The sequence below is a fragment of the Linepithema humile genome, chromosome 3 (assembly GCF_040581485.1).
Source record: "Linepithema humile isolate Giens D197 chromosome 3, Lhum_UNIL_v1.0, whole genome shotgun sequence".
NCBI lineage: Eukaryota > Metazoa > Arthropoda > Insecta > Hymenoptera > Formicidae > Linepithema > Linepithema humile.
The window spans coordinates 11,415,453-11,441,544 of record NC_090130.1 but is presented as its reverse complement, the minus strand read 5'-3'; the positions used below and the strand labels follow the sequence as shown (position 1 = coordinate 11,441,544).

General features: G+C 40.3%; 2 protein-coding genes and 1 long non-coding RNA gene across 3 annotated transcripts; 2 read left to right on the top strand and 1 right to left on the bottom strand.

Moving 5' to 3' along the window:
• Positions 1–72: 72 nt before the first annotated feature.
• LOC136998597 (uncharacterized) lies at positions 73–3,380 on the top strand. Its single transcript, XR_010889184.1, has 2 exons — positions 73–2,006; positions 2,257–3,380. It is a non-coding gene; the product is annotated as an uncharacterized lncRNA (long non-coding RNA).
• An 8,914-nt stretch (positions 3,381–12,294) lies between these two features.
• On the bottom strand, positions 12,295–14,263 carry LOC136998719 (uncharacterized). Its single transcript, XM_067351816.1, has 2 exons — positions 14,207–14,263; positions 12,295–13,026 (listed from the first exon to the last, which is right to left on the bottom strand). The coding sequence occupies exons 1-2, from the start codon at positions 14,261–14,263 to the stop codon at positions 12,295–12,297; spliced, it is 789 nt and encodes a 262-aa protein (XP_067207917.1).
• Positions 14,264–14,626: 363 nt separating this feature from the next.
• Positions 14,627–15,274, top strand: LOC136998718 (uncharacterized). Its single transcript, XM_067351815.1, has one exon. It carries the CDS (start codon positions 14,627–14,629, stop codon positions 15,272–15,274), a length of 648 nt encoding a protein of 215 aa, XP_067207916.1.
• The last annotated feature ends 10,818 nt before the right edge of the window (positions 15,275–26,092 follow it).

Here is a 26,092-nt window from a genome sequence, read left to right as displayed (position 1 = left end):
CCAACCGCTATAGAGCACTAAAGATACAGGTATTCTCGTCTACGCCATTTTTGTCCCATTCCCCCACTCCTTGCCCTCTTGGTCCCTACAAAGTTCGAGCAGCTTAGAAGACATAACCTAATCATCATAAACTTCTCAGCTCAGCGACAAAGGGGCGAGAGGGTAAGGAGTGAGGGAATGAGTCAAAAATGGCGCAGACAAGAATATTCACGTTTATAGTGTCTTAACCGCTACGACTCGATCTTACGCGCTTGCGCTAACGTTTCGCCGCTTGTACCGGGACGCTTTACGTCAGCTACACACTCGTCACGATTATACGAATCATATCGCAGTATACAAATTACATATCACATTTATACACATCACACACCACATTTATACGAATCATACCATCGCACATCGCATCCACACGCTGTCATCTAACGCACATTATTTATTGAATAAACGTATCATTTTTGTTATTATCTTTAAACGCAAGTTTCCATTTGACGTGCTCCTACCCGACCGAACACGGATCCCGGCGAGCTATACCGCGCACGAAAAGCTCACACGGTTTCACAACGATCGTGAGTATTGTTCACGTACGCGCCTTTTTTGCTGTAGTCACAGACGAGTGTATAAACAGACAATGCTAAATCTAATAAACGCTTTATTCTAAATACTACAAATTAGTGTCCTACGACCTAGCGTTTTCTAACAGGTTATGGGCCCAGAGCGTCTCATTGACTGCGCGTGTTAATCAAGAGTCAATATCCTTAAAAATGGCGTCCGCGAGTGGTTTCTCTAATATTGAAAAATTAACGGAAAGTAATTATGAGCTGTGAAAAGTTCAAATGAAGAGTGTACTCGTCTACAACGACTTATGGCAATACGTCGACGGTACAGAAGTTAAGCCACCTGAAATTGCACATGACTGGATAAGAAAAGACTCAAAAGCCCTAGCATTAATAAATTTGAGCATTTCACACAGCCAGTTGAACTACGTAAAGAAGGCCGAGACTGCAAAAGGAGCTTGGGATAGTCTCAAGGGGATCTTCGAATCAAAAGGTCCGGTAAGAAAAGTTATATTATATAAGCATTTGCTAAGAATGGAAAAGAAGCCGAACGTGTCGATAACGTAACATGTGAATGATTTCACTAGCAAGGCAGGACAACTGGAAGAATCAGGTATTGAAATTCTGGATGAATTATTATCCATAATGCTACTAAATTCTCTACCGGAAGAGTACGAAAATTTCAGCGTAGCCATAAAATCACGTGACGACATCCCAACGCTTGAAGTCCTTAAGGCAAAGCTTAAAGAAGAGAAAGCGAGACAGAACGATCGAGATGCGAAAACAAGTGACGGCGACAAGAAAAGCGAAGCGTTGTTGGCAAAAAGAAGTGCTAATCGTGGAAGACATTTACGTGTAAACTCGAGGGATGGCAGCACAAAGGTAAACTCAAAAATTCGAAGGAAAGTGTTTAATTGTAGCAAAATTGGGCACAGAAGTCGTGATTGCCGTGCAAAACCGAAACAAAATAAAACAAACAATACAGATAACGCCTTAACCGCGATTGCGTGTAATGCGGAGCTTATTATGAAATCGGGAGTGTGGTGCCTCGATAGCGGTGCAACCAGGCACATGTGTAATAACAAACGGAAATTCGAAACTATTAGTAACGACGATCAATCTTAAGTGTACATGACATCGGAACATTTTGTCGAGTCGATCGGATCGGGAAGTGTGAACTTAAATATAAAGACAAATCGCGAGAACAATTTAATAAAGATACAAAACGCGTTATATGTACTTGAGTTACGTAATAATTTATTATCTGTGTCGAGTATTACAGATAAAGGACATTCAGTAATATTTACGAAGAATTGCGCGATCGTAAAACAAAAGGATGGTTCAACGATTCTAACAGCTACAAAACGAAACCAACTGTATGTCGTCGATGAGAGGGTGGACCTAGCAATGCTGGTAAACAATGAGGCTGACAAAAATCTATTGGCATCAAAGGTATGAACACGTGAATATCGACGACCTCAAAAAGATGAAAACGAATGAATTAGTTGCCGGCATGAACTTTACAGCAAATCTAAGTCAGCTTAACTGTGAGATATGCGCCAAATGTAAAATACACGTTCAATCATTTAAGAATTCTACACACACCGCGAAAAAGACGTTTTGGGATTAATTCACTCGGACATTTGCGGTCCAATGAATACCGAATCTCTAGGTGGCGCTAAATATTTTGTAACTTTTACAGATGACTGCACGAGATACACTGAAACAAGGATAATGCGTAATCGATCAGATGTGCTCGAAGCATTTAAAAATTACAAGCTGAAGGTCGAAAAACAAACGGGTCAACAAATCAAGAAGCTACGGACGAATAACGGAAAGGAATATCTATCAAACGCTTTCAAGGATTTCCTGAGGAATGAAGGAATCACGCACCAGCTGAGCGTGGAATACACACCGCAACAAAACGGAGTAGCAGAACGTAAGAACCGCACGCTTGTTGAAATGGCGAGATGTATAATTCTACAAGATAACCTCCCTCAGTCACTATGGGCAGAAGCTGTTAACGCGGCTACGTATCTTCGAAATAAATGTGCAACTAACAAGGGGAGGACGCGGACTTCGGGTCACCGATTTCAAAGAAATTTTTATATGGTATAGTACTCTATCAGAAGAGTACTTGAGTAAAAGAATAGGGCGCAACGCTTAGCCGTTTTCGAGAAAAATCGATTTGAAGTTTATGGCGTCCCTTATATTCCGGTCCTGTTGGATCGGTTGTCGAGATAGCAGCGTAGCTCGGACACTTAGGCCCTGGGCTATCACGCTGTCGATCTGGGTTCGATCCCTGCCTATTATACTTTTTTTTTCATTTATTTTATTTATTCTAACAAATATTTATTCATTATATTATAATTAAATAAAATTATTTTAATTAACAATTTTGTTTTTTTTTAATTTGCACTTTCACTACTATCATATAAAAAATAGAGTAAAAAAAACGTCTACGATTTAAATAATATTATAATTATTATTTAATACCAGAAATATTTTATTAATCATAATTTAATTTGGTGTGTAGGAATATACGTTACAGAAGGGAAGTAGTCTGAAGGGGAGCTAAAAATTGTTAGCAGTTACCTGATGTGAGAACATTAGGTATACAAATGTTACAAATGTTACAAATGAGGTTGGAGCAATAAGTAACTCAACGAAGTTAAGTGAAAAATTACATACCAAATTAAATTATGATTAATAAAATATTTCTGGTATTAAATAATAATTATAATATTATTTAAATCGTAGACGTTTTTTTTACTTTATTTTTTATATGATAGAAGTAGTGAAAGTGCAAATTAAAAAAAAACAAAATTGTTAATTAAAATAAATTTATTTCATTATAATAATGAATAAATATTCGCTAGAATAAATAAAATAAATAAAAAAAAAAGTATAATAGGCAGGGATCGAACCCAGGTCGACAACGTGATAGCCCAGAGCCTAAGTGCCCGAGCTACGCCGCCCTCTCGACAATCGATCCAACAGGACCGGAATATAAGGGACGCCATAAACTTCAAATCGATTTTTCTCGAAAACGGCTGAGCGTTGCGCCCTATCCTTTTACTAAAGTACTGTTCTGATAGAGTACTATACCATATAAAAATTTCTTTGAAATCGGTGACCCGAAGTCCGCGTCCTCCCCTTGTAAGACGTTAAACAGAAAAACCCCTTTCGAAGCGTGGTCGAAATACAAACCTTACGTTGGTTTCTTTAGAGTCATTGGATCCAAGGCAATTGTGTTGAACAAAGCACAAAGACGAGGAAAATTCCAACCAAAAGGTGATAAATACGTTTTAGTCGGATATTCAGAAGAATCTAAAGTGTATCGACTTTGGAAACCAAGAATGAAAACCGTAATCAAGGTACGAGATGTAAGATTCTTTGAGAAACAGGATTTGGTCAACATGTCAACAAAAAATCTTTTGGCTACATCAGATGATATAGAAGTAAGTACGATTGATAATTCAAGCAACATTTCATTGGAACCATCAGACCCTCGAAACGGGGAATATCTAGAGCATAGAGAAGAAAATAGGGAGTCAGACTCAGAAGAATCTGCAACGGAAATCGATCCACAGGATACACTTAACAAAGAGGATGATGAAGTTCGTCGTGGACGAAGACGTCCAAAACTATTGAGAACAGGACAGCCGGGTAGACCAAAGAAAATCTATCAAACACGCAACACAAGGATTCCAGACCTTGAATTTGTTCCGGAAGTATTAAGTCGTGGCGATAGTAAAGCATGACTAACCGCTATGGATAGGGAGTATAAAAGTTTACTAGAAAACAGAACCTGGATTTTAGTACCTAGACCAAAAGATAAAAAAATCCTATCAAATCGTTGGGTCTTTAAAACTAAACTTAATAAAAAAGGCGAAGTTGAAAAATTTAAGGCCAGGCTGGTTGTACGAGGACATACGCAACGAGAAGGAGTGGACTACGAAGAAACATTTGCATCGGTTTCAAGGTACGAAACTATTAGAACTCTTCTTGCTGCAGCCGTAAACGAGGAGATGCATGTCCATCAAATGGATGTTGTATCGGCATATATACAGGGTGAGCTCTTAGATGAGGTGTACATAGAGCAACCCGAAATGTACATCCAGAAAGGTGAAGAATCGAAGGTCTGTAAGTTAATTAAACCTTTATATGGCTTAAAACAGTCGGGTCGCGAATGGTACAAAACGTTTGATAAATACATAACAAATAATGGAGGCAAACGTACAATGGCTGATCCATGTCTGTATGTATTCAATGAAGGTGACGATCGGGTCAATATGTTAATTTACGTCGACGATCTAATATTAGCATCAAAGAAAGTCGAAAAATTGGAGTTCGTGAAGTCTAAGTTAAAATCGGCATTTAAAATGGTAGATTTTGGATCAATACATGATATTCTTGGAACAAATGTTGAACGGCAAGAATTAACTGGAAGCATTTATCTTTCACAGAAGAAATACGTCGAGGAATTGTTAGCCAAGTTCAATATGGAGGATGCAAAGACAATGTCGACACTGATGGAAACAAACACAAAGATCACAAAAGAGATGAGCCCGAGGTCCGAAGATGAACATTCAAAAATGAAGAATCGACCTTATAGGGAGTTAGTTGGCGGACTTATTTATTTAGCAAACGCTACTCGCCCAGACATAGCCTTTGCAGCTAGCACGCTAAGCCGATTCTGTGCCGATCCAGGGGAACTGCATTGGTCCTTTGCAAAGAGGGTATTAAGATACCTGAAAGAAACGTCACATTACAGTATCAAGTACATCAAAAACCAAAATAATCTCACAGCGTATACTGATTCGGATTGGGCAGGAAATGCGGATGATAGGAAGTCATGTACAGGAAACGTCATCATATTAGTCAACGGTCCAATTAGTTGGAAGTTGAAGAAGCAGGCTTTAGTAGCACTCTCAACGATGAAGGCAGAGTACTTAGCGCTTGCAGAAATATCGCGTGAGATAGTTTATGTAAAAAGACTCTTAACGTACATTGGTTTCGAGAAGTTTGTAAAAGACTCGATTAACGTTTATTGTGATAACCAAAGTGCAATTCAGTTATCTAAAAATGCGGTATATTATAAGCGAAGCAAGCACATTGACATAGATTTCCATTTCACTAGAGAACTTGTTGAAAAGAAAATAATAAATATTTAATATCTTAGTACAGAGTCAATAATAACTGACATTTTAACTAAGTCATTGACAAAAGTCAAACATTTCAAATGTATTTCTATGTTACAGTTAACGTAAAAATATATCATTGCACAGCATACATCGATAGAGGGGTTGTTAGAATGGAAGATCTATGTATGCTATTGGCTAATCACTAAAGACTATTAACTGAAGCGCTAGTTATCTTTCCTTTTTCTTAGCGAGTTTCCTTTCTATGTATTCAACTAGTTTATTATTAGGTTCCTATAACAACGATCGTGAGTATTGTTCACGTACGCGCCTTTTTCGCTGTAGTCACAGACGAGTGTATAAACAGACAGTGCTAAATCTAATAAACGCTTTATTCTAAATACTACAAATTAGTGTCCTACGACCTAGCGTTTTCTAACAAATCTCTATAAAACAATTTTTGTATAGCAATAATATTTCAGATTTATTTTACTAATTTAAAGCATAATATATATATGGTCCCGAAAATATCCATATAATTACAGCATGTGTCCCGAAAATATACATATTATTTACATTATGGTTATTATAAAAACTAAATATTTGAAAAAAAAAATCTGTTTTATGCACAAAGAATACAGGGGCGTTTTTAACGTCGGTGCAACCGGTGTGATGCACCGACGGGCCCCAAGATCCGTGGGCCTCTGATGCGTGGTGAACATTTATGAATTTTTATGATTTTTTTTGTAATAAAGAATTATAAGGGAATAACACATTTTAAATGTGGCACTCAAATATTTTGTATGAAAATACTCGCAATACTTGGGAACCGAAAACTGTGGGAGAACAAGAGAGGAACAAAATCTAATGATCAACTAGCGCTTGAAAAGAAATAATTCGACTGTTTTATTTTATTTTATTTTTTTTTATAACAAGCACACTGGCGCATCGCTCGCTGGCTATAAACAAATGATGCACATGCGCCAGTGTAGTACACAATACACAGTTTGTGTATATATCTTATTGTCAATATCAAATCAAATATTAAACTGAATTAATAAAATAACTAAAGGACGTAAATCGAGATTGTTATTAAATTAAATAATCTCACCCAATAGTAAAGTTCTCTTTTTTTCATTACTATTTATTTTCTTGCAGGAAATTCGTGAAAACGTAGACTAAAATATCAAAACACTGTTTTTCTATTTCTCTTCTATTTTCTTCACACGTCTTCACGAATTATTTGTGATCCAATGACTATACCCAGAGAGTACAAGACATATCCTCATGATATGAATTTATCCTGAACGGTCAAAGTGCCTCCCAAACATCCTAGGATGATATGAGAATATCTTGAGGACATCCCGATATGACTTAAAATTACGTATTTTCGGTAATGCTAAGGACCTTCTGAGGAAGTCCGGAGAGCATTTGAGGATATCCTGAGGAGATGACTGATATTCCTGATGTATTTGTATTTGTAATTATAAGAAAATTGTTATAATTTCTTTGATATTTCTTTGAAATTTTAATAATATATTAATGAAATATGCGCTTGATAAAAGTGATGAAGAAATTTCGACGAATTTATAATAAAATTTCATTGAAAAATTAACTCCTATTTTTAATGAATAAATCTCAAATTTCTATAAAATTTTGTTGAGATTTTAGCGACATTTTGAAACTTTGATGGAAGTTTTTAATGACACGACATTAATAATATTTTTTATGAATTTTCAGTGAAATATCAATGAAAAGTTAATTTCTATTTTTAATAAATAAAGTTTAAAATTGGGATAGACATTAACTCAAGAGTATATTTATATTTTGTTTAATTCCTACTTTTTGTTTTCAATTTGTAGGACAAATCAAAATATAAACATAAATCGGGTGCTAAAAAGCGTTCAAATAGCGATAAAAAACATAGAGACAAAGCTGCAAAAAAATGTAGAAAAGTATCAGAATTCTTTGGAGTTGCAAGAAACACATCCTTATCTTCTACTTCAAATCCTCCTGCTCCTTTTGATACTCTCATTGAACCTACTTCCGACTTTGCCCCACCACAAGATTCTGCAGAAAACAGTACGTTAGTATCATCTATTCTTGTGCTAGACAACCCTGAAGAGACTAAAGTAGTTAATGGTACGAAAGCTGTCATTAAAGAAATTGCGGGAAATGATTTTCCTTCGGACTATGTTTTATTTAAAAATGTAGAACTTTCAGAAAGTATTAAATTGAATTTAGTATATGTAGGTGCTTGTCAACCATGAGGAATTAACTATCCCAAAACGAAAAATTGCAGCTGTTCAGAGAAATACTTTGACTATAAAAATAATCTGGCTGAAAAACGTACGCGATGGTAGCTTTCATATTCTTCTCAAATGGATGTAGCCTATTGCCACAGTTGCTGGTTATTCGGCAAAGATAATATTGTTCTGTGGAAGGACTGGGGACATTTATCCAACAGAATTGAAGAGCATTGCCACTCCAAGTCTCATGTTATTGCTACAACTGAAATGAAGACATACTTGCAAAAAAAGTCTATTGATGTTATAGGCGTATTGCCTAATGGATTGTGTTCGACTTGGTTGAAATTATGAAACCAATTTCTTAGAAAAATATAATTTATTTTTCCTCGTCAGAGAAGTAGAGTAAATGTACAAGTTTTGTTTGATTTGATTGATTGCGCCAGAGGCGCTTTCTCGGCAAGAGTGTAAGGCCGAGAGTCAAAAGAAAAATTGACGGGCGCGGTAAGAAATTACCGGCCGCGTCTTAGTGTGTTGAACGGGTCCTAAAAAGGACGGTTCAATTGAGTTAGCTCGTTGCAGCCCCTTTCCCGGCGTCGGTGGAACTCCGTTCGGGAAGTGGTCTTCCGTCTGACAACTGCTCTCTGAGCAGGCTCTGAGCGGTGAAGTCTGTACTGCTACGGAACGAGTCTCTGATGTGCTGGTGGTAGCAACCGTCTCGGCTCTCGGAATTGCGGATTGCTCCGTGTACCGAGGAGAGAGAGGTCTCCGAATTCGGATGTCGCCTTGTGTAAGAGTGTCCCTTGGTGGTCGAGTCAACCGGACGCAGAACTCTAGTGGAATTAATTTCCAAACTAGAGACTGAGGAGGTGACGGCGAAAGTGGAGTATCCGCGGGCCGCTTGGTTGAAATGTGCGGCCGATGCTGGGACTCTGTTTTCTTTTTACGCGCCTTGCGAGGCAGCGTGAGGAAAACTGCGAAACTATGTGTCTCTGGTTAGATTCTGCCGAGGCAGAGTACGACTCAGTTCAAGGGCCCTGGAGAGAGCTCGCCTTGAAGCGAGTGAGTGAGTAAAGATCTGCGGAGCAGCTCTTTTATATCTCGTCGATCGAAGCTTGATCGCGAGAAGGCTCTTCACCGCCTGCGCAACCTGGCGGTGGGTTCGCAAGCTTGTAACTGGTAGAAGGCCTGCGGCGCGTAGCGGCGCCGCGGCGTATTATACCGCGTCAATGCAGCGGTGTGGCGGTGAGCCGCCACAGGACCCCCTTGGCAGTTTTTAAGCCTGGAAACGCACGGTTGGTTTTGAAGTTCTGCCGCTCCTCGTCTTGTTGGTTGCGGAGGGCTTTGGTTGGTCGGCTGGTGTTGGTTCGATTGGCTGCTCATCGTCGTCCAACGTGTAAGCCGGTTTCAATCGGTCAATCGAGACGTTGATTGGCTTGCCGTTGACCAGTAGCCTGTAGACTTTGTCGTTTCTGCTTAAAACGTTAAATGGTCCGTCGTATGGTTGCTGTAACGCTCTGGTCGGGCAATCGTGTCTGACGAAAACTTTTTCCGATGTGGCCAGGTTCTTGTGTACGAAGGTGCTGCGGTGGCCATGGCGTCGTAAATGTGGACGGAGTTTGTTCATTTTTTCTTGTAAATGACGGACAAACTCGTCCGTTGGCTGCTCGTTACTGGTTTGGTCCAAAAATTGTCCGGGAATCCGAATGGTCTCTCCGAAAACTAATTCTGCTGGTGTGGCTCCGATGTCCTCTTTTACTGCGGCGCGGATGCCTAATAAAATGACTGGAAGAATTTGCGTCCATGCTTCTGTTTCGTGGCTTTTGATAGCCGCTTTGAGTTGCCGGTGTAGTCTCTTTACCATGCCATTGGCTGCCGGGTGATACGCGGTAGTTCGGATGTGTTGCGATCCGGTCAGTCTGGCCAACTGCTTAAATAGTTCCGACTCAAACTGCCGTCCCTGGTCCGTGGTGATTCGTGCCGGCGCTCCGAAACGCGCAATCCAGTTTTCGAATAAGAGGCGAGCCATCGTTTCTGCGGTGATGTCGGACATCGGGTATGCCTCTGGCCATCGTGTGAACCTGTCAATGATTGTGAGGCAGTATTTCTTCCCTCGAGATGGAGGTAAAGGTCCGACGATGTCCATATGTATATGCTGGAACCTGCTGGTAGGCCCCAAGTAATTTCCTGTTGGTGAAACGGTGTGTCGGTGGACCTTTGATTTCTGGCAGGGAACGCAAGCCTGCGCCCATCTGCGGCAATCCTTTTTTATTCCGGTCCACACGAAGCGCTGCGTGATTAGTTTGACGGTGGTTTTTATCCCGGTGTGCGCAAGTCCGTGCAAATGCTTAAAGATTTGCTTTCGGAATTGTTGCGTGACGTATGGTCGTGGGATGCCCGTCGATGTATCACAAATCAGCTTGATATCCGTGCCGGGAATTACGGTTTCTTTAAGCTGCAACTTCGTATTCCCTTGGAGTAATGCTTGTATTTCGGCGTCGTCTTTTTGTGATTTTGCGAGCTCTGCAAAATTTACTGCTTGCTGGACAGCCTGCGTCCTCGACAGTGTGTCTGCTACGATGTTATCCTTTCCCGCCACGTGTCTGATGTCGGTTGAATACTGCCCGATCAACTCCAAGTGCCGTGTCTGCCGCGGTGAGCTCTGCAAAAGATCTTTTCGAAATGCATACACGAGCGGTTTGTGATCCGTGTAAATGATGAACTCTCTTCCTTCTAACCAGTGCCGGAAATGTTTGATTGCTGCGTATATCGCCAAGAGCTCTCGGTCGTACGGACTGTACTTCTGCTGCGCGGTGGTCAGCTTTTTGCTGAGGAACGCCACCGGTTGCTGTCCGAGTTTTCCATGCTGGTGGATTACTGCTCCGATTGCGAAATCTGAGGCGTCGGTTGTTAAGGAGAGTTCTGCTTTCGGGTCCGGATGTGCCAAGAGCGTTGCCCGTGCAAGGCTTTCTCTGCACGTTTTAAACGCTGCTTCTCGTTCTGCGCTCCATTCGATTGGTGTTTTCCCTGGTCTGTTCCCTTTTAGCGCGTCATTCAAAATTGCTTGGTCTATGGCCGCTCCCGGAATGAATCTCCTGTAGAAATTTAAGGTTTCGAGAAACTGCCGCAGCTGCTTGACGGTGATCGGTTTTGGAAATTTCCGAATGGCCTCGACTTTTTCCGGTAGTGGTTGCGTTCCTTCTGCTGAGACTTGGTAGCCCAAAAATGCTACGGTTTCTCTTCCGAACACGCATTTTGCTGGGTTTAGTTGTATTCCGTACTTGCTGAGTCTCTGGAACAAAACTGTTAAGTGTGTTTTATGTTCGTCTACGTTGTGAGATGCTACCAGGATATCATCAATGTAGGCGTAGCAGAAATCGAGTCCGCGTATCACCTCATTGATGAATCTCTGGAACGTTTGCGCTGCGTTTCTCAAGCCGAAAGGCATTTTGAGAAATTCGAACAGACCGAACGGTGTGGTGATTGCCGTTTTTGGCACGTCTTCAGCGTTTACTGGAATCTGGTTGTAAGCTCTAACCAGATCCAGTGTAGAGAAAATTGTTTTCCCGTGAAGAGTCTGTGTAAAGTCCTCGATATGCGGAATCGGGTATCTGTCCGGCACCGTTCGGTTGTTGAGCTTTCTGTAATCGCCGCATGGTCGCCACGTGCCACCTTTCTTCGGTGCCATATGCAATGGTGAGGCCCATGCGCTCTTGGACGGCGCGATTACTCCTTCTTGCAGCAAAAGATCGAATTGCTGCTTCGCTTCTTTTAGTTTCTCCGGCGCCAGTCTCCTCGGCCTGCATGCTTCCGGTGGTCCCGGTGTTGTCTCGATGTAATGCATCGTTGAGTGCGGCGCGGATTCCGTCTTTCCGATTGGTCTAGTGAGCTGTGGAAATTCAGCCAATAAGGCGTGAAAAGCTGTTTCCTGCAGTAACGTCTTAATTGATGTTTGTCCGGTTCTGCTCTGCAGGCTGTTTGTGGCCAATCCCGTCGTAGCGTCCAAAAGTTTGCCTCTCCTTACATCCGGCAGGAGATGGAAGTGCCCGAGGAAATCGGAGCCGATGATTGGCTGTGTGACGTCAGCTACGATGAATTTCCATTGGAAGGCGCGCCTCAATCCGATGTTGAGCTGAAGCGCGATCCACCCGTAAGTGTGAATGACAGTTCCATTGGCTGCAAACAGGGCTTGCGTTGCTCCGGACATCCGTCCGCGTACCATCGAGCGCGGGTAGACACTTATGTCTGATCCCGTGTCGATGAGGTACCGAACTTTCGTTTGTCGCTCGGTTATTACAAGGCGGCAAGGTTTCGGGTCCGGGCCGTCTGCCGCCATTGATTCCGGACCGTCTAGTTTTCCGTTTTGTCCTTCTTCTTCTCCTTGTATGTACATGGCTCTGTACACTTTCTAGCCTTGCTGCCGAATCGCCGATGGAAAAAGCAAAACTCGCTGTCTTCTTCCGAATTTGATTTAGTCCGGCTGCGGCTGCGCGATCTGTGGCGCTGCTGTTTGTGGCGGTGCTCCTGCCGGCCCAATCGCGTGTTGAGTGCCGCGACTTGCTTCACCAATGCCTGTATCTGGTCCTCGAGCGAGCCGGTAGGTTTCGATTTCGTCTCCTTAGGCTTGTCCAATACTGCGACTGTTCGGCATGTAACTTCGTAAACGCGGTCGACCTGTTCCGCCACGTCCTCGAGAAGATCGTCAGCTCGCGTCGCTAGAATAATCTGCATCTGGGCCGGTAAACGCCCCAGCCATAGCGTGCGCAGGAGTTGATCGGGCACGGCGTTGCCCGCGAGCGTCCTTAGATGGCGCAGGAACTGCGATGGCTTTCGGTCGCCTAGTTCCTCTCGCTCTAGTAATTGGCGGATGCGGTGTTCCTGCGAGTCGCTCAGCCTTTGGATGAGTGCCCTTTTTACGGCTTCGTATTTCCCGCATGTCGGAGGATTCGTTATCACGTCTTTGATTTCCTTTATGTATTTCGTCTCGATTTGCGAGATTGCGTATGCGTATTTGGTTGAATCCGACGTGACGGCGCTCAGCAGGAACTGGCTCTCTAATTGGGCGAACCATAATTCTGGTTCCTAAGCCAAAAAGGTGATACTCGCACCGATACTCTGCCGATTTGTGCTGCGTCGGCGCCTGACATATCGCCGGCCTTCTCTGATTGGCTCATTTGCTTTAACCAGTCGTCGGGGTCACCAGTTTATAGGCGTATTGCCTAATGGATTGTGTTCGACTTGGTTGAAATTATGAAACCAATTTCTTAGAAAAATATAATTTATTTTTCCTCGTCAGAGAAGTAGAGTAAATGTACAAGTTTTGTTTGATTTGATTGATTGCGCCAGAGGCGCTTTCTCGGCAAGAGTGTAAGGCCGAGAGTCAAAAGAAAAATTGACGGGCGCGGTAAGAAATTACCGGCCGCGTCTTAGTGTGTTGAACGGGTCCTAAAAAGGACGGTTCAATTGAGTTAGCTCGTTGCAGCCCCTTTCCCGGCGTCGGTGGAACTCTGTTCGGGAAGTGGTCTTCCGTCTGACAACTGCTCTCTGAGCAGGCTCTGAGCGGTGAAGTCTGTACTGCTACGGAACGAGTCTCTGATGTGCTGGTGGTAGCAACCGTCTCGGCTCTCGGAATTGCGGATTGCTCCGTGTACCGAGGAGAGAGAGGTCTCCGAATTCGGATGTCGCCTTGTGTAAGAGTGTCCCTTGGTGGTCGAGTCAACCGGACGCAGAACTCTAGTGGAATTAATTTCCAAACTAGAGACTGAGGAGGTGACGGCGAAAGTGGAGTATCCGCGGGCCGCTTGGTTGAAATGTGCGGCCGATGCTGGGACTCTGTTTTCTTTTTACGCGCCTTGCGAGGCAGCGTGAGGAAAACTGCGAGACTATGTGTCTCTGGTTAGATTCTGCCGAGGCAGAGTACGACTCAGTTCAAGGGCCCTGGAGAGAGCTCGCCTTGAAGCGAGGGAGTGAGTAAAGATCTGCGGAGCAGCTCTTTTATATCTCGTCGATCGAAGCTTGATCGCGAGAAGGCTCTTCACCGCCTGCGCAACCTGGCGGTGGGTCCGCAAGCTTGTAACTGGTAGAAGGCCTGCGACGCGTAGCGGCGCCGCGGCGTATTATACCGCGTCAATGCAGCGGTGTGGCGGTGAGCCGCCACAGATGTGTCCTTAAAAAAAACAGTATGATAAAGAGCAAACCAGATGAAGAGAGATTCTTAAATTACAATTCGACCTTTTACGAACAATAACTTCACTCACTTTACCTTTGAGAGGTTATTCGAGTGACATGGATCGCTCTGATTGTGGCGTGTATTTAACATTTATTAAATTTTTATCTAAGTACTATCCACAATTACAGCATCATTTAGAGTCTGAAGGCAGAATTAAATATTTAAGTCCTTCTATAATGGAAGAACAAGTCAAACTTCTTGCCGATATTGTTCGATGCACTCTGTTAGATGAAGTGAGAAACATTGTTTTCTGGACCATAATTGTGGACAGACATCTCGAAAACAGATCAAGTAGCTCTCATGATTCGTTACGTTCATTTAGACCATTCTAATAACATTGTGTCTATAAAAAAGATATTTCTGGAATATCTAAATTTGAAAAATCATGATGCACCAGGATACGTTTCACTCCTGTTGAATGCATTCAAATGCCATAATTTGAATACTGATAACATGGTTGGACAAGCATATGATGGAGCCAGTGTTATGAGTGGTGGAAAAAATGGTGTCCATATTCTGCTGCGTAAAGCTATTAGCCAAGAAAGCCAACAAGCTTTCGCACCGTACGTGCATTGTCCACCTCATCAATTAAATTTAGTACTAAATCATGCGGCAGAAAAATGTGCCTCTATACAAACCTTATGCTTTTTTGGAAATGTCCAAAAATGTTATGGATTTTTCGCGGATTCACCACAACGCCGATGGGCTATGCTGCAGGAGACTTGCATGGATGATCGAGGATTCACGGAAATCGAAGAGGATGAAGGCCAACTACTTCCGCAAAAAGAAAAAATTCTCACTCTGAAAAGCTTATCGGATATTAAATGGTCTGCACGAACAAAGGCTACCCATGCACTACTTCAAAATTTCCAGTCAGTGATTATTTGTTTGGAGCAAATTGTTGAATTAAAACACGACCAAGAGGAAGTCACTACAGCTGCAGGGCTATTAAACAGTTTCAGCTTCAAATTTCTCGTCACTTTGATATTTTGGAACGACGTTTTGCAAATTGTCGATATCACTTCTAAATTATTGCAAAAGAAAGAAATTGACTTGTTTCAAGTCAAGTCTTCTTCAAGTGTTCTTCATGAAACAATCTAAAGAAAAATTGTATTCATTGAAAAATGACACCTACTTCGACAATCTACTTCAAACCGCACAATCGAAATGGCTCCAGTCTAAGATGGATGAAAAAGAAATGCATTTTGAAAAGAAGAGGAGTCCTGAGGAGGAGAAAAAAAAATTTTTTCATGACGAATGCGCAAGAGATGATCCTATCACGGATGTTAACAGAAATTTTAAAGTTAATGTCATAAATGTAACGCTTAATGCAATGGCTATAGAAATGACAGATCGGATCGAAGAACTTAAAGAAGTCACAGAACTTTTCGGTTTTTTGAATCCAGTAAATCTCAGAAATTGTAGTAATCAAGATTTAGAAAAGAATTGTGCAAAGCTAAGTGAAAAATTCAAATTTATTTCGTCCTGTTTGCCTAACGAAATAATGCAATTTAAAGATATTTATTGTTCTCAAAAGAAACCATATTTCGATAGGGGCGCATTGGGATACCTTGAATATCTAGTAGAACAAAAACTTGTGGATATATTTCCTAATGTTGAACTAATTTTAAGATTGTTCATAACATTACCTATTGGGATAGCGAGTGCCGAAAAATCATTCAGTGTGTTAAGAAGACTTAAAAATTATTTAAGAATTACCATGACACAAGAAAGAACATCCGATTTAGCTTTATTATCAATTGAGAAAGATGTTTTGACTGTATGGGCGTAATGCCCTAAGGATGCGTTCAAACTGATTAGAGATTGAGAGAACCAATGTGTTAGAAAATATATTTTATTTTCTTCGTCAGAGAAGTGAGTATGTACAAGTTGTGTGCTGTATTGTATTTGAATACTTTATTGCGCTAGAGGCGCTTTCTCGGCGAAGGTGTAAGACCGAGAAATTAAAATAAAAATTGACGGGCGCGGTAAGAAATTACCGGCCGCGTCTTGATATATTGAACGGGTCCTAAGAAGGACGGTTCAATAGAATCGGCTCGTTGCAGCCCCTTTCCCGGTGTTGGAGAAACTCCGTTTGGAAAGTGGTCTTCCGTCTGGCAGCTACTCTCTGAGCACGCCCTAGGCGGTGAGGTTTGGATAGCCACGGATCGAGTCTCCGGTGTGCCTGAAGATGCAACCGTCTCGGCTCTCGGTGCAACAGAATGTTCTGTGAACCGAGGAGAGAGAGGTCTCCGAATTCGTATGTCGCCAGCAACGAGAGTATCCCTTGGTGGCCGAGTCAACCGGACACAGAACTCTAGGGGAATTAATTTCCACGCTAGAGTCTGTGGAGGTGACGGCGGTACTGGTGAGTCAGCGCTTGGTTGAAATGTGCGGCTGAAGCCGGGACTCTGTTTTTCTTTTATGTGCCTTTCGAAGCACTGTGAGAAAAACTGCGAGATAATTAGCCTCTGGTTACTCTCTGCTACTGCAAAGTTACTACTCGAGCCCTGTAGAGAGCTCGCCTTGAAGCGAGTGAGTGAAGAAAAGCTTGCGACGAAGCTCTTTTATACGGCTTCGATCGATTCTCGATCGCGAGAAAGCCTTACACCGCCTGCGCAACCTGGTGGTGTATCGGCAGGCTCATAACTCGGCAGAAGCCCTGCGGCGCGTAGCGACGTCGCGGCGTACTATGCCGCTTCAGTGCAGCGGTGTGGCGGTGAGCCGCCACAGGACCCCCTTGGCAGTTTTTAAGCCTGGAAACGAACGGTTGGTTTCGACGTTCTGCCGCTCCTCGTCTTATTGGCTGCAGAGGGCTTTAGTTGCTCGACTGCGGCTGGTTCCATTGACTGCTCATGGTCATTCATCGTGTAAGCCGGTTTCAATCGGTCTATTGAGTTGATTGGCTTGCCGTTGACTAATAGCTTGTAGATCTTGTCGTTTCGGCTTAGATTAGAATTGATTAATTCCAAGTGCCGTGTCTGCCTCGGTGAGCTCTGTAAAGGATCTTTGCGGAATGCGTACACGAGCGGTTTGTGGTTCGTGTATATTGTGAACTCTCTTCCTTTCAACCAGTGCCGGAAATGTTTGATTGCTGCGTAAATTGCCAGGAGCTCTCGGTCGTACGGGCTGTACTTCTGTTGCGCTGCGGTCAGCTTCTTGCTGAGGAACGCCACCGGTTGCTGTCCGTGTTTGCTGTGCTGGTGAATTACCGCTCCTATTGCAAAGTCTGAGGCGTCAGTCGTCAAAGAAAGTTCCGCTGCGGGATCTGGATGCGCCAAGAGCGTTGCCCGTGCGAGGCTCTCTCTGCACGTTTCGAATGCTGCTTCTCGTTCTACACTCCATACGATTGGTGTTTTTCCCTTTTGATTGCCTTTGAGCGCGTCATTTAAAATAACTTGGTCCATGGCCGCTCCCGGAATAAATCTTCTGTAAAAATTCAATGTTCCAAGGAACTGCCGAAGCTGCTTGAAGGTGGTAGGCTTCGGGAATTTCCATATTGCTTCAACCTTCTCCGGTAAAGGCTGCGTTCCTTTTGCTGAGACTTGATACCCCAAAAATGCTACGGTCTTTTTTCCGAACACGCATATTGCTGGGTTAAGTTGTATTCCATATTTGCTGAGTCTCTGGAACAGTAATGTTAAATGCTTTTTGTGCTCATCCTCGTCGTGAGATGCTACCAGGATGTCATCAATGTAGACGTAGCAGAAATCAAGCCCGCGTGTCAGCTCATTGATGAACCTCTGGAACGTTTGAGTTGCATTTCTTAAGCCGAAAGGCATTTTAAGAAATTCGAATAGACCGAACGGTGTAGTGATCGCCGTTTTAGGCACGTCTTCCGGATTTACTGGAATCTGATTATAAGCTTTCACCAAATCCAGCGTGGAGAAAATCGATTTTCCGTAAAGAGCTTGTGTAAAATCTTCAATATGCGGAATCGGGTACCTGTCCGGCATCATTCGGTTGTTGAGCTTGCGGTAATCGCCGTATGGTCGCCACATGCCACCCTTCTTAAGTGCCATATGCAATGGCGAGGCCCATGCGCTCTTAAACGGCGCGATTACTCCTTCCTGCAGCAATAGATCGAATTGTTGTTTAGCCTCTTTGAGTTTTTCCGGTGCCAGTCTCCTTGGCCTACACGCTTCCGGTGGACCCGCTGTTGTTTCGACATAATGCATCGTTGAGTGCAGCGCGAATTCCGTTTTTCCGGTCGGGCTAATGAGCTGCAGGAATTTAGCCAATAAGGCGTGGAAAGCTGTTTCCTGCAATAATGGGAGCTTTCCATCAAGGCATTTAGGCGACACACATCGACACGGTGTCAGACACGGTGCTTTCCAACAATGACACGCCACGGCACGATTCGACACAGCAGAAGAGCATAGTCGAACACAGAGTCTAGTTCATGGCTGCCAATTTTTCGTATGATATTCTAGAGAATTTTTATTTTATACATGTAGTATTGTATAACAATCGCAATACTCAATGATTTAACCTAATTGTTCGATCGCTTGCATTTCGGGCGGTATTTTTTAACTTCTTTATTATTCACATTTACTGTGTAGATCAAATTATTTCGACCAAATCATACACAATTGGGTGGATCTTGGTGGATATTACTCAAGAGTTCTTTGAGGCGATCACATATTTGATTAAATGTTAAAATACCGTATATTCTACATAAGAATTATTAATTATATGTTTTAATATTTTTAAATATAGCAATGTACATTTGTAAGCATTGCAATAAAGAAATTGCTGCATTTGACGATGTTTCCGTCCATAATTGCTTCGTTGGAAAAGCAGTATTCATGGAGGAAAATAGTATTATTTTATTTTATTATACAGAGGATGAACGTGAGTATAGTAAGAGAATCTATTGTCTATTTTATTTCACATTATTAGCCATAAATAATAGAAAAAGTATAATAATAAATTTTTAAATTGTACTTTAACTATTTTATATAGAAATGTCTTGTCAACAAAACATTGAAGACAGTGGAGATGATGCAACGCAACTTTCAGAATCTTCTCTCTCTCTTTCAGAATCTCTAAGTAAAGAACGTATGTATAGTAATTAACAGAAATAAATAAATCCATATATACTTTATATATATGGGACATTTCATGTCAAACCGATCACCCTACCTACACAAAAATTGATTTGACCGATGTAGACGTATTAGGTCTCAAAATGTTCGTCTGTTAAGAGGCTTTCAAAAGAAAAGTGGCGTTTTGAGAAATTCAATATGGCGGATCAAATATGGCGCCTACAAAGTTCACTCTTCATGGTTAATTAGGAAAAAACATTGACAAAATTTTCAAAAGTGGGGGAATATATCCCCAATGTATATATTAGACTGTTTTTGGGTCCGCTGATTACGAATCTATCATCGGAAATACGAAATTCAAAATGGCGGATCCAATATAGCAAACATAAAACCCATATAACAGTACCATAACGATTTCAGGTCACTTGAAGGTTAGGGTCCTGGGGTTTTGGGGATCTCTGATAACAAATTTGCCATTGGAGTTTTGAAATTTAAAATAGCGGAACTAATATGGCGGACGAGGAACCCCAACTATCTTTCTTTGCGGCAAAGAACGATTACAGATCACTTACATCACTTAAAGGAAATAGTCTGGGGGTTCTTAGGAAGTCTGATTACAAATTTGCCATTGAATTTTCAAAATTCAAAATGGCGGATTCAAAATGGCACACATGTTCCTCAACTTTTCCTCCTTTGAGGTAAAAAATCTAATTCATGTCCAAAAAATTCGCCATCGATGTTCTGATGCTAATAATCATTTTTACAGCTTTATAACTTTTGACTTCTTGTTCGCGGTATTTTCAGTGGTGATGAATGAGTGGCATTGAGTTCATAGCACACTTCACTCAATGGTTTCGAAGCGTTGGAGTATCGCTTGACAGTCAATGTTTCATTCGATTGTGGGATAAATGCATGTCCCATTTGAATTTGTGTTATACGTGGACAATTATTAAATCTTTTCGAGAGAAATTGGTGGGCTCGTTTATGATCATCTTTAGTATACAAGAAAAATTGTATGTCAAAGTTTCGCTTACTAGTAGCCCATGAAAATAGAGCTTTAACATTTAAGATAGCTTCATTGACTGAAGCTTGTAAACTAGCTCTTGCAGCTTCTTTTTTTACGATCGCTCCAACTCCATTACAACTACCCTTTCCGTGAGCTGTTGCAAAGAAATGCCAGTCAGCATATACGCCAAAATCTTTCTTGTGGTGCATTAAATTACACATTTGGAAACGATTTTTAAAATGTTGTTTAGCACCATCACTAACATAGTTTACCTTTTTCAATTCAGGACAAACTTTGCGGATTTCAGGAATTAGTTTTTGTTGCATTATATACACCGCAGTAGCATCATGAGTGGTACAGTCGGACATTGTTAACGTACTGAAATGTTTTATTTCATGACCAGACTTATAATAAAGAACAGCCGGAAAAATTGTGCTTTGATCATTATTGAAATGAAATGCTTGTGCAGCGTTTTGAGCTACAAAAGCATAGTTCTCAGCGAAATCTAATTGGACTAAAACCTTATTGTTTGAAATGTTATTTTTCATTTCAGAAATAAATTTTGTTTGCTCTTTAGAGATGAAGTGGTGAGGTATTAATTGACGCAGTTTAGAGCATAAAGCATCAGTAAAATCTTGTGAAGACAGACACTCTTTTATTAAAGTGCATCTGTCCGTAGATTGCCACGTGCTGAAAATAACTTGATGAATGTTGTGCGCATATAAAAGTTCCTCGATATAATCTGAAAACTTTGTAATTTTTGGGCATGATTTACACTCATTCAAATAACACTGTGATTTGGGATTTCTGCATAGAACGTAATTTAGACAATCCTTATAATCTTTGAGGGTATTGTTTGACAGTTTTCCCAAATTAACTGCATCAATCATTGCTTTGAAATTCTCGTGAATCGTGCATACGCACACAATGTGCGTACCGACGGATCCTGCTAGCACACACCATTTTGGTCTCAGTTCTACAAATTTTGTTAATCCGATCAAATGTTCAGGAAACTGTTCCTTGAATAGAACATGCAAGTTCTTAATGTCATTGAGCAATAATCTTTTTTGCTCCTTTCTTTTTTTTCCATCAATATCATACACTCTGACCGTATCTTTTACATTAGGCATGATCTTGCTATTTATATCATTTTCATAAAACTTCTGTACTTTCTCCACAGTTGCTACAGGTAAAGTTTTTCTTGATGATGCTATTGGAGAAGCAAAAACTCCATGTGATACTTTTAACTGTTTGGCTTTGCGAGCCATCCAGTACGAAGTGCAAAAGACTTTCGAGAGTTTACGAATGCTCCATGATTCAGGAGCAACAGTAAGAATACTCACACGTAACGGATCGTTTTTCGGCAGAGCATTGAATTTGTCTCTAAGACCATTGAAAATATCTAAAAGATCAACTGGCGTAACTTCAACTGTATCCTCAGCAGAAGGTGAGTCAGTATCGTCTGGTTCGGAATCAAAACTTAAACTCATATTATTGTTTTCATTACCAATTATATCTGCTTCCTCATTATAAGTAAGATCTGATTGTTCCTTATAAGATTTTCTGCAAGATTCACAAACTACTGATGCATTCGGTAATTCAGGAAAATCCTTTTTCATGTTTTTGGGAATCTTCCTAAAAGTTTTGTCTACGTATCCTGAGATATTAAATAGATTTATACACCTATCTGTACGATACTTTTTAGCAGGAGAAGACATAATTGTAAAAGATGAAGATAAGCAAAAAAAAATTTACAACGGCTATTCTCATCAACGACTTATTCTCCAATAGTCCTTTTCAGGATAATTGGTGAGCGAGTCTTTCGGTGCTAATTTCCATCCGCGTTTTCCAATAGTCCTTTTCAGGATAGTTGGTGAGCGAGTCTTTCGGTGCCAATTTCTATCCGCGTTTTCCAACAGTCCTTTTCAGGATAGTTGGTGAGCGAGTTTACAAAGAAAGATAACAAGAAAGTGTTGAAGAATACCTAATGAAAATAACCGAATTTCCGATGATAGGTTTGTAATCAGCGGACCCAAAAACAGTCTAATATATGCATTGGGGATATATTCCCCCACTTTTGAAAATTTTGTCAATATTTTTTCCTAAATTAACCATAAAGAGTGAACTTTGTAGGCGCCATATTTGATCCGCCATATTGAATTTCTCAAAACGCCACTTTTCTTTTGAAAGCCTCTTATCAGACGAACATTTTGAGACCTAATACGTCTACATCGGTCAAATCAATTTTTGTGTAGGTAGGGTGATCGGTTTGACATGAAATGTCCCATATACAGGGTGATTCAAAATAGCCTGATGTCCTTTGCGACGACTTTTCCGTCGGGCAAAAGTTCACCCGCCGATAAGCGTGTCAAACCTTGTTGCTCTATTTAATTGATTTATTAATTACTGCAATACTTATAGTTGGGCGCCAGGCGCGGATTGACGCGCCGCACGAACGAATTACGTTAGAGTCAATATTTTCCTTAAGGAGCAACGGCGATAAGCGCGACTAGCCCACTCTACAAATGGCAGAGGGGCGAGATTCTTGAGAGACGTGAAATACTGATTTGGAGAGAGGAGTCTGAAATAAGATGGTTATTGAGAACACATTAATTTGGAATGTCACCGCTTCCGGTGGCCATATTAAATCCGCCATTTTGTATTTTCGAAAGATAACTTTAGACTCGTATACAGTAATCCGAAAAACTTCTTGATACCAAGTTTTATAAAAATCAGTTAATTTCTTAAATTTTTTAAATTTTTGGCGGCCATATTGGATCTGCCATTTTAGTTTAGACTCATGTGACAGTGCACAGATAAACAGAGTACTCGAAAGTGTTAATTGGAAGAGAAAAACGTCGAATGAATAATCGCTACACTTGAATAATTACCGTTTTTATTATTTTTTTCGGTTTTCTGAAATTTTAAGTATGATCCAATTAAATTTGATAATTTTGCCACGCGCCATTGGAAAGCTTACATTTTTCTGTAAATTTTAAGATTTTTTCAAAAATTTTTGGATCAAATAGAAAATGGGCAGCATGGGTGTAAAGTTGAGAAAGAATGCCCCATATGCATGTACATATATACATATATACATGTATACAGGGTGGGCCATTTTAATCCATCCACGCAAATAACTCCGTAAGTAAGCCAAATACAGAAAAATGGTTCAGACAAAAGTTGTTCAGGACAATGGAGGTCACCTATTTATGCTAGCGACTTTGACCTTGAAATTAATTTTCAAGGTCATTTAAAGGTCAGAGTTATTTTTTTGAATAGAAACCCCTATTTCTGATTCCAAAATCTAATAACTGGTGTCAAAAGCTTTTCAAAACACTATAATAAAGTTATTTTTTATTAAGTACTTTTCGAGTTATGAAGCTTGTAAATTACAGTATTTTGACATAAAATACAAAATATCTTGTAAAACATTCAATTTTCGGGAATCTTACCTTAATACTTTTATGCATAAAATAATGAGACGAATCAATTGGTATAAAGAAAACACATAGTTGCTTTAAAAAAAAAATATGTAGTTTGCAACATGCAACTGCATACTTTTTTTTAAAACCAATGTGTTTTTTTTATACCAATTGATTCGTCTCATTATTTTATGTGCGTAAAAGTATTTAGGTAAGATTCCCAAAAATTGAATATTTTACAAGATATTTTGTATTTTATGTCAAAATACTGTAATTTACAAGCTTCATAACTCGAAAAGTACTTAATAAAAAATAACTTTATTATAGTGTTTTGAAAAGCTTTTGACACCAGTTATTAGATTTTGGAATCAAAAATAGGGGTTTCCATTTAAAAAATTAACTCTAACCTTCAAATGACCTTAAAAATTGACTTCAAGGTCAAAGTCACTAGCATAAATAGGTGACCCCCATTGTCCTGAACAACTTTTGTCTGAACCATTTTTCTGTATTTTGCTTACTTACGGAGTTATTTGCGTGGATGGATTAAAATGGCCCACCCAGTATAATTGTGCTATAAATATACAGGGTGTCCCAGACCTACCGTCAAACCTCTTCAGGGTAGATTCCTGATGTGATTCTGAGCCGAAAGTTCCTCTTGCAAAATGTCGAGGGTGTCTTAGTTTTTGAGTTATAACCGGTTACAGATCATCAATAAATGCGGTGAATTTTCGCGCGCTCAGGGACGTCACACATCGAAGAACCCCGCGCGCGTGTCTTGTATAACAATTTATTTAACGCGTTTCTCGTAATTATTCACTGTTCACTGTTCACTGTTCACTGTTGCACTGTTGCACTTAGTCCTCCACAGAAAGGGTAGGGTCAGGAAATTTCACCGGTCAGTTCACACGGTCACACACAGCGTATCTTGCTTTTAACACGCGACGCGTTTTCGCGCACGTGTGTAGCAAGGTTACCATCGCGTTACTTTTTGACACTTTTCACTTAACAAACTGATCACTGATGACTTACCGAATTGTACGAAATTACGATACGCACGCGGAAGCCGTCAAGCACGACACAAGTGCAGAACTGTCAAGCACTAGTGTGAAGCGCAACGCACTAGTGTGACAGAAAATCAATACGAGCGATACAAAGTATGTCTTATCGCGTTGATACGGAGCAATCGATACGGAGCAATCGATACGGAGCAATCGATACGATGTTTCTTAATAATAAAAATTAAATAAAACAAAGTAAAACTTTTATTTTTATTAAAAAATTAAATTATTTTTCATTAATTTTAATTTATTTATTTCTATAAATTAGTAAATATTAATTAATTATTATTAATATTAATTATTTATTTTTAAAAAATTTACAATATTTATTTTACATTAATTATTATAAGTATTACTGCTGTATTGCGCGTAAGAAACGGACCGTTTGATTCCTAATAGACATCTCAATGTCATTGCTGAACGTCGCGCTCGTACGGTAAACAACGAAGAGAGGATCCTAGATACGGTGAACAATGCTCCAGAAATGAACGTACGCGAGATGAGTCGTAAGGTCGCAATCTCGCGTACACCCAGAGAAAAGTTTCTTCGATTCAAAGAAAATTTCTTTCAATCAAAGAAATTTATGCATTGCTATACGGTCAAAGAAAAGTTTTTTTAATTTGAAAAAATTTTTTGGTTAATTCTTTTTATTAGAAATAAAGAAATAATTTTGGTTATGCGACGTAAATTTTTTTTAAATGAAAGAAGTATATTTTGTATATGTAAGAAAAAATGTCTTTGCACATAATAATTTTTTTTTGTACGTAATAAAACATTTCCTTGCAAACAAGAAATATTTTGTTTATATTTAATAAAATAAATCTTTACGTTCAAGAAATGTTCTTCTTGTATTTACTTAAGATCTTCTTCATAATCTCTGCTTTGACGCAATAAATTAGGATCCTCCATAGTTTGACTTTGATATTGTTTTTTCTCAATCTTACACAAACGACAGATTCGATTAGCTGAAAAACTTGTAACAAATCCACAAATTTGATGTATTCCCAAATTATCGCCAGTAACGAGAATGCAAGAAAAGTAAACTGTAACGTTATTAATCAGCAATCCATTTCTTTCTAAATCATGTAATTCTTCTAAGAGAGGCTTGAAAGTTGCTTTATTCCCAAATGTCTTTCTGTCCGTATCACGAAATAATAAAGTTAAAAAAATATGCTTTAATGCAGATTGAAACTGTGGAGGTAAAGTGGGTAACATAAAGTACGTTGCTCCTATCTTATCAACCCCAGTATGAGAACCTAAAACATTATTTGTTTCGTATTCGTCGAAATAAACTATGAGTGGAATTACAATATTATCACCAAATTTATTTCTTATTTGAGTCCATAATTTTCCATGTACAATATTGCACATGTATTGTGGCT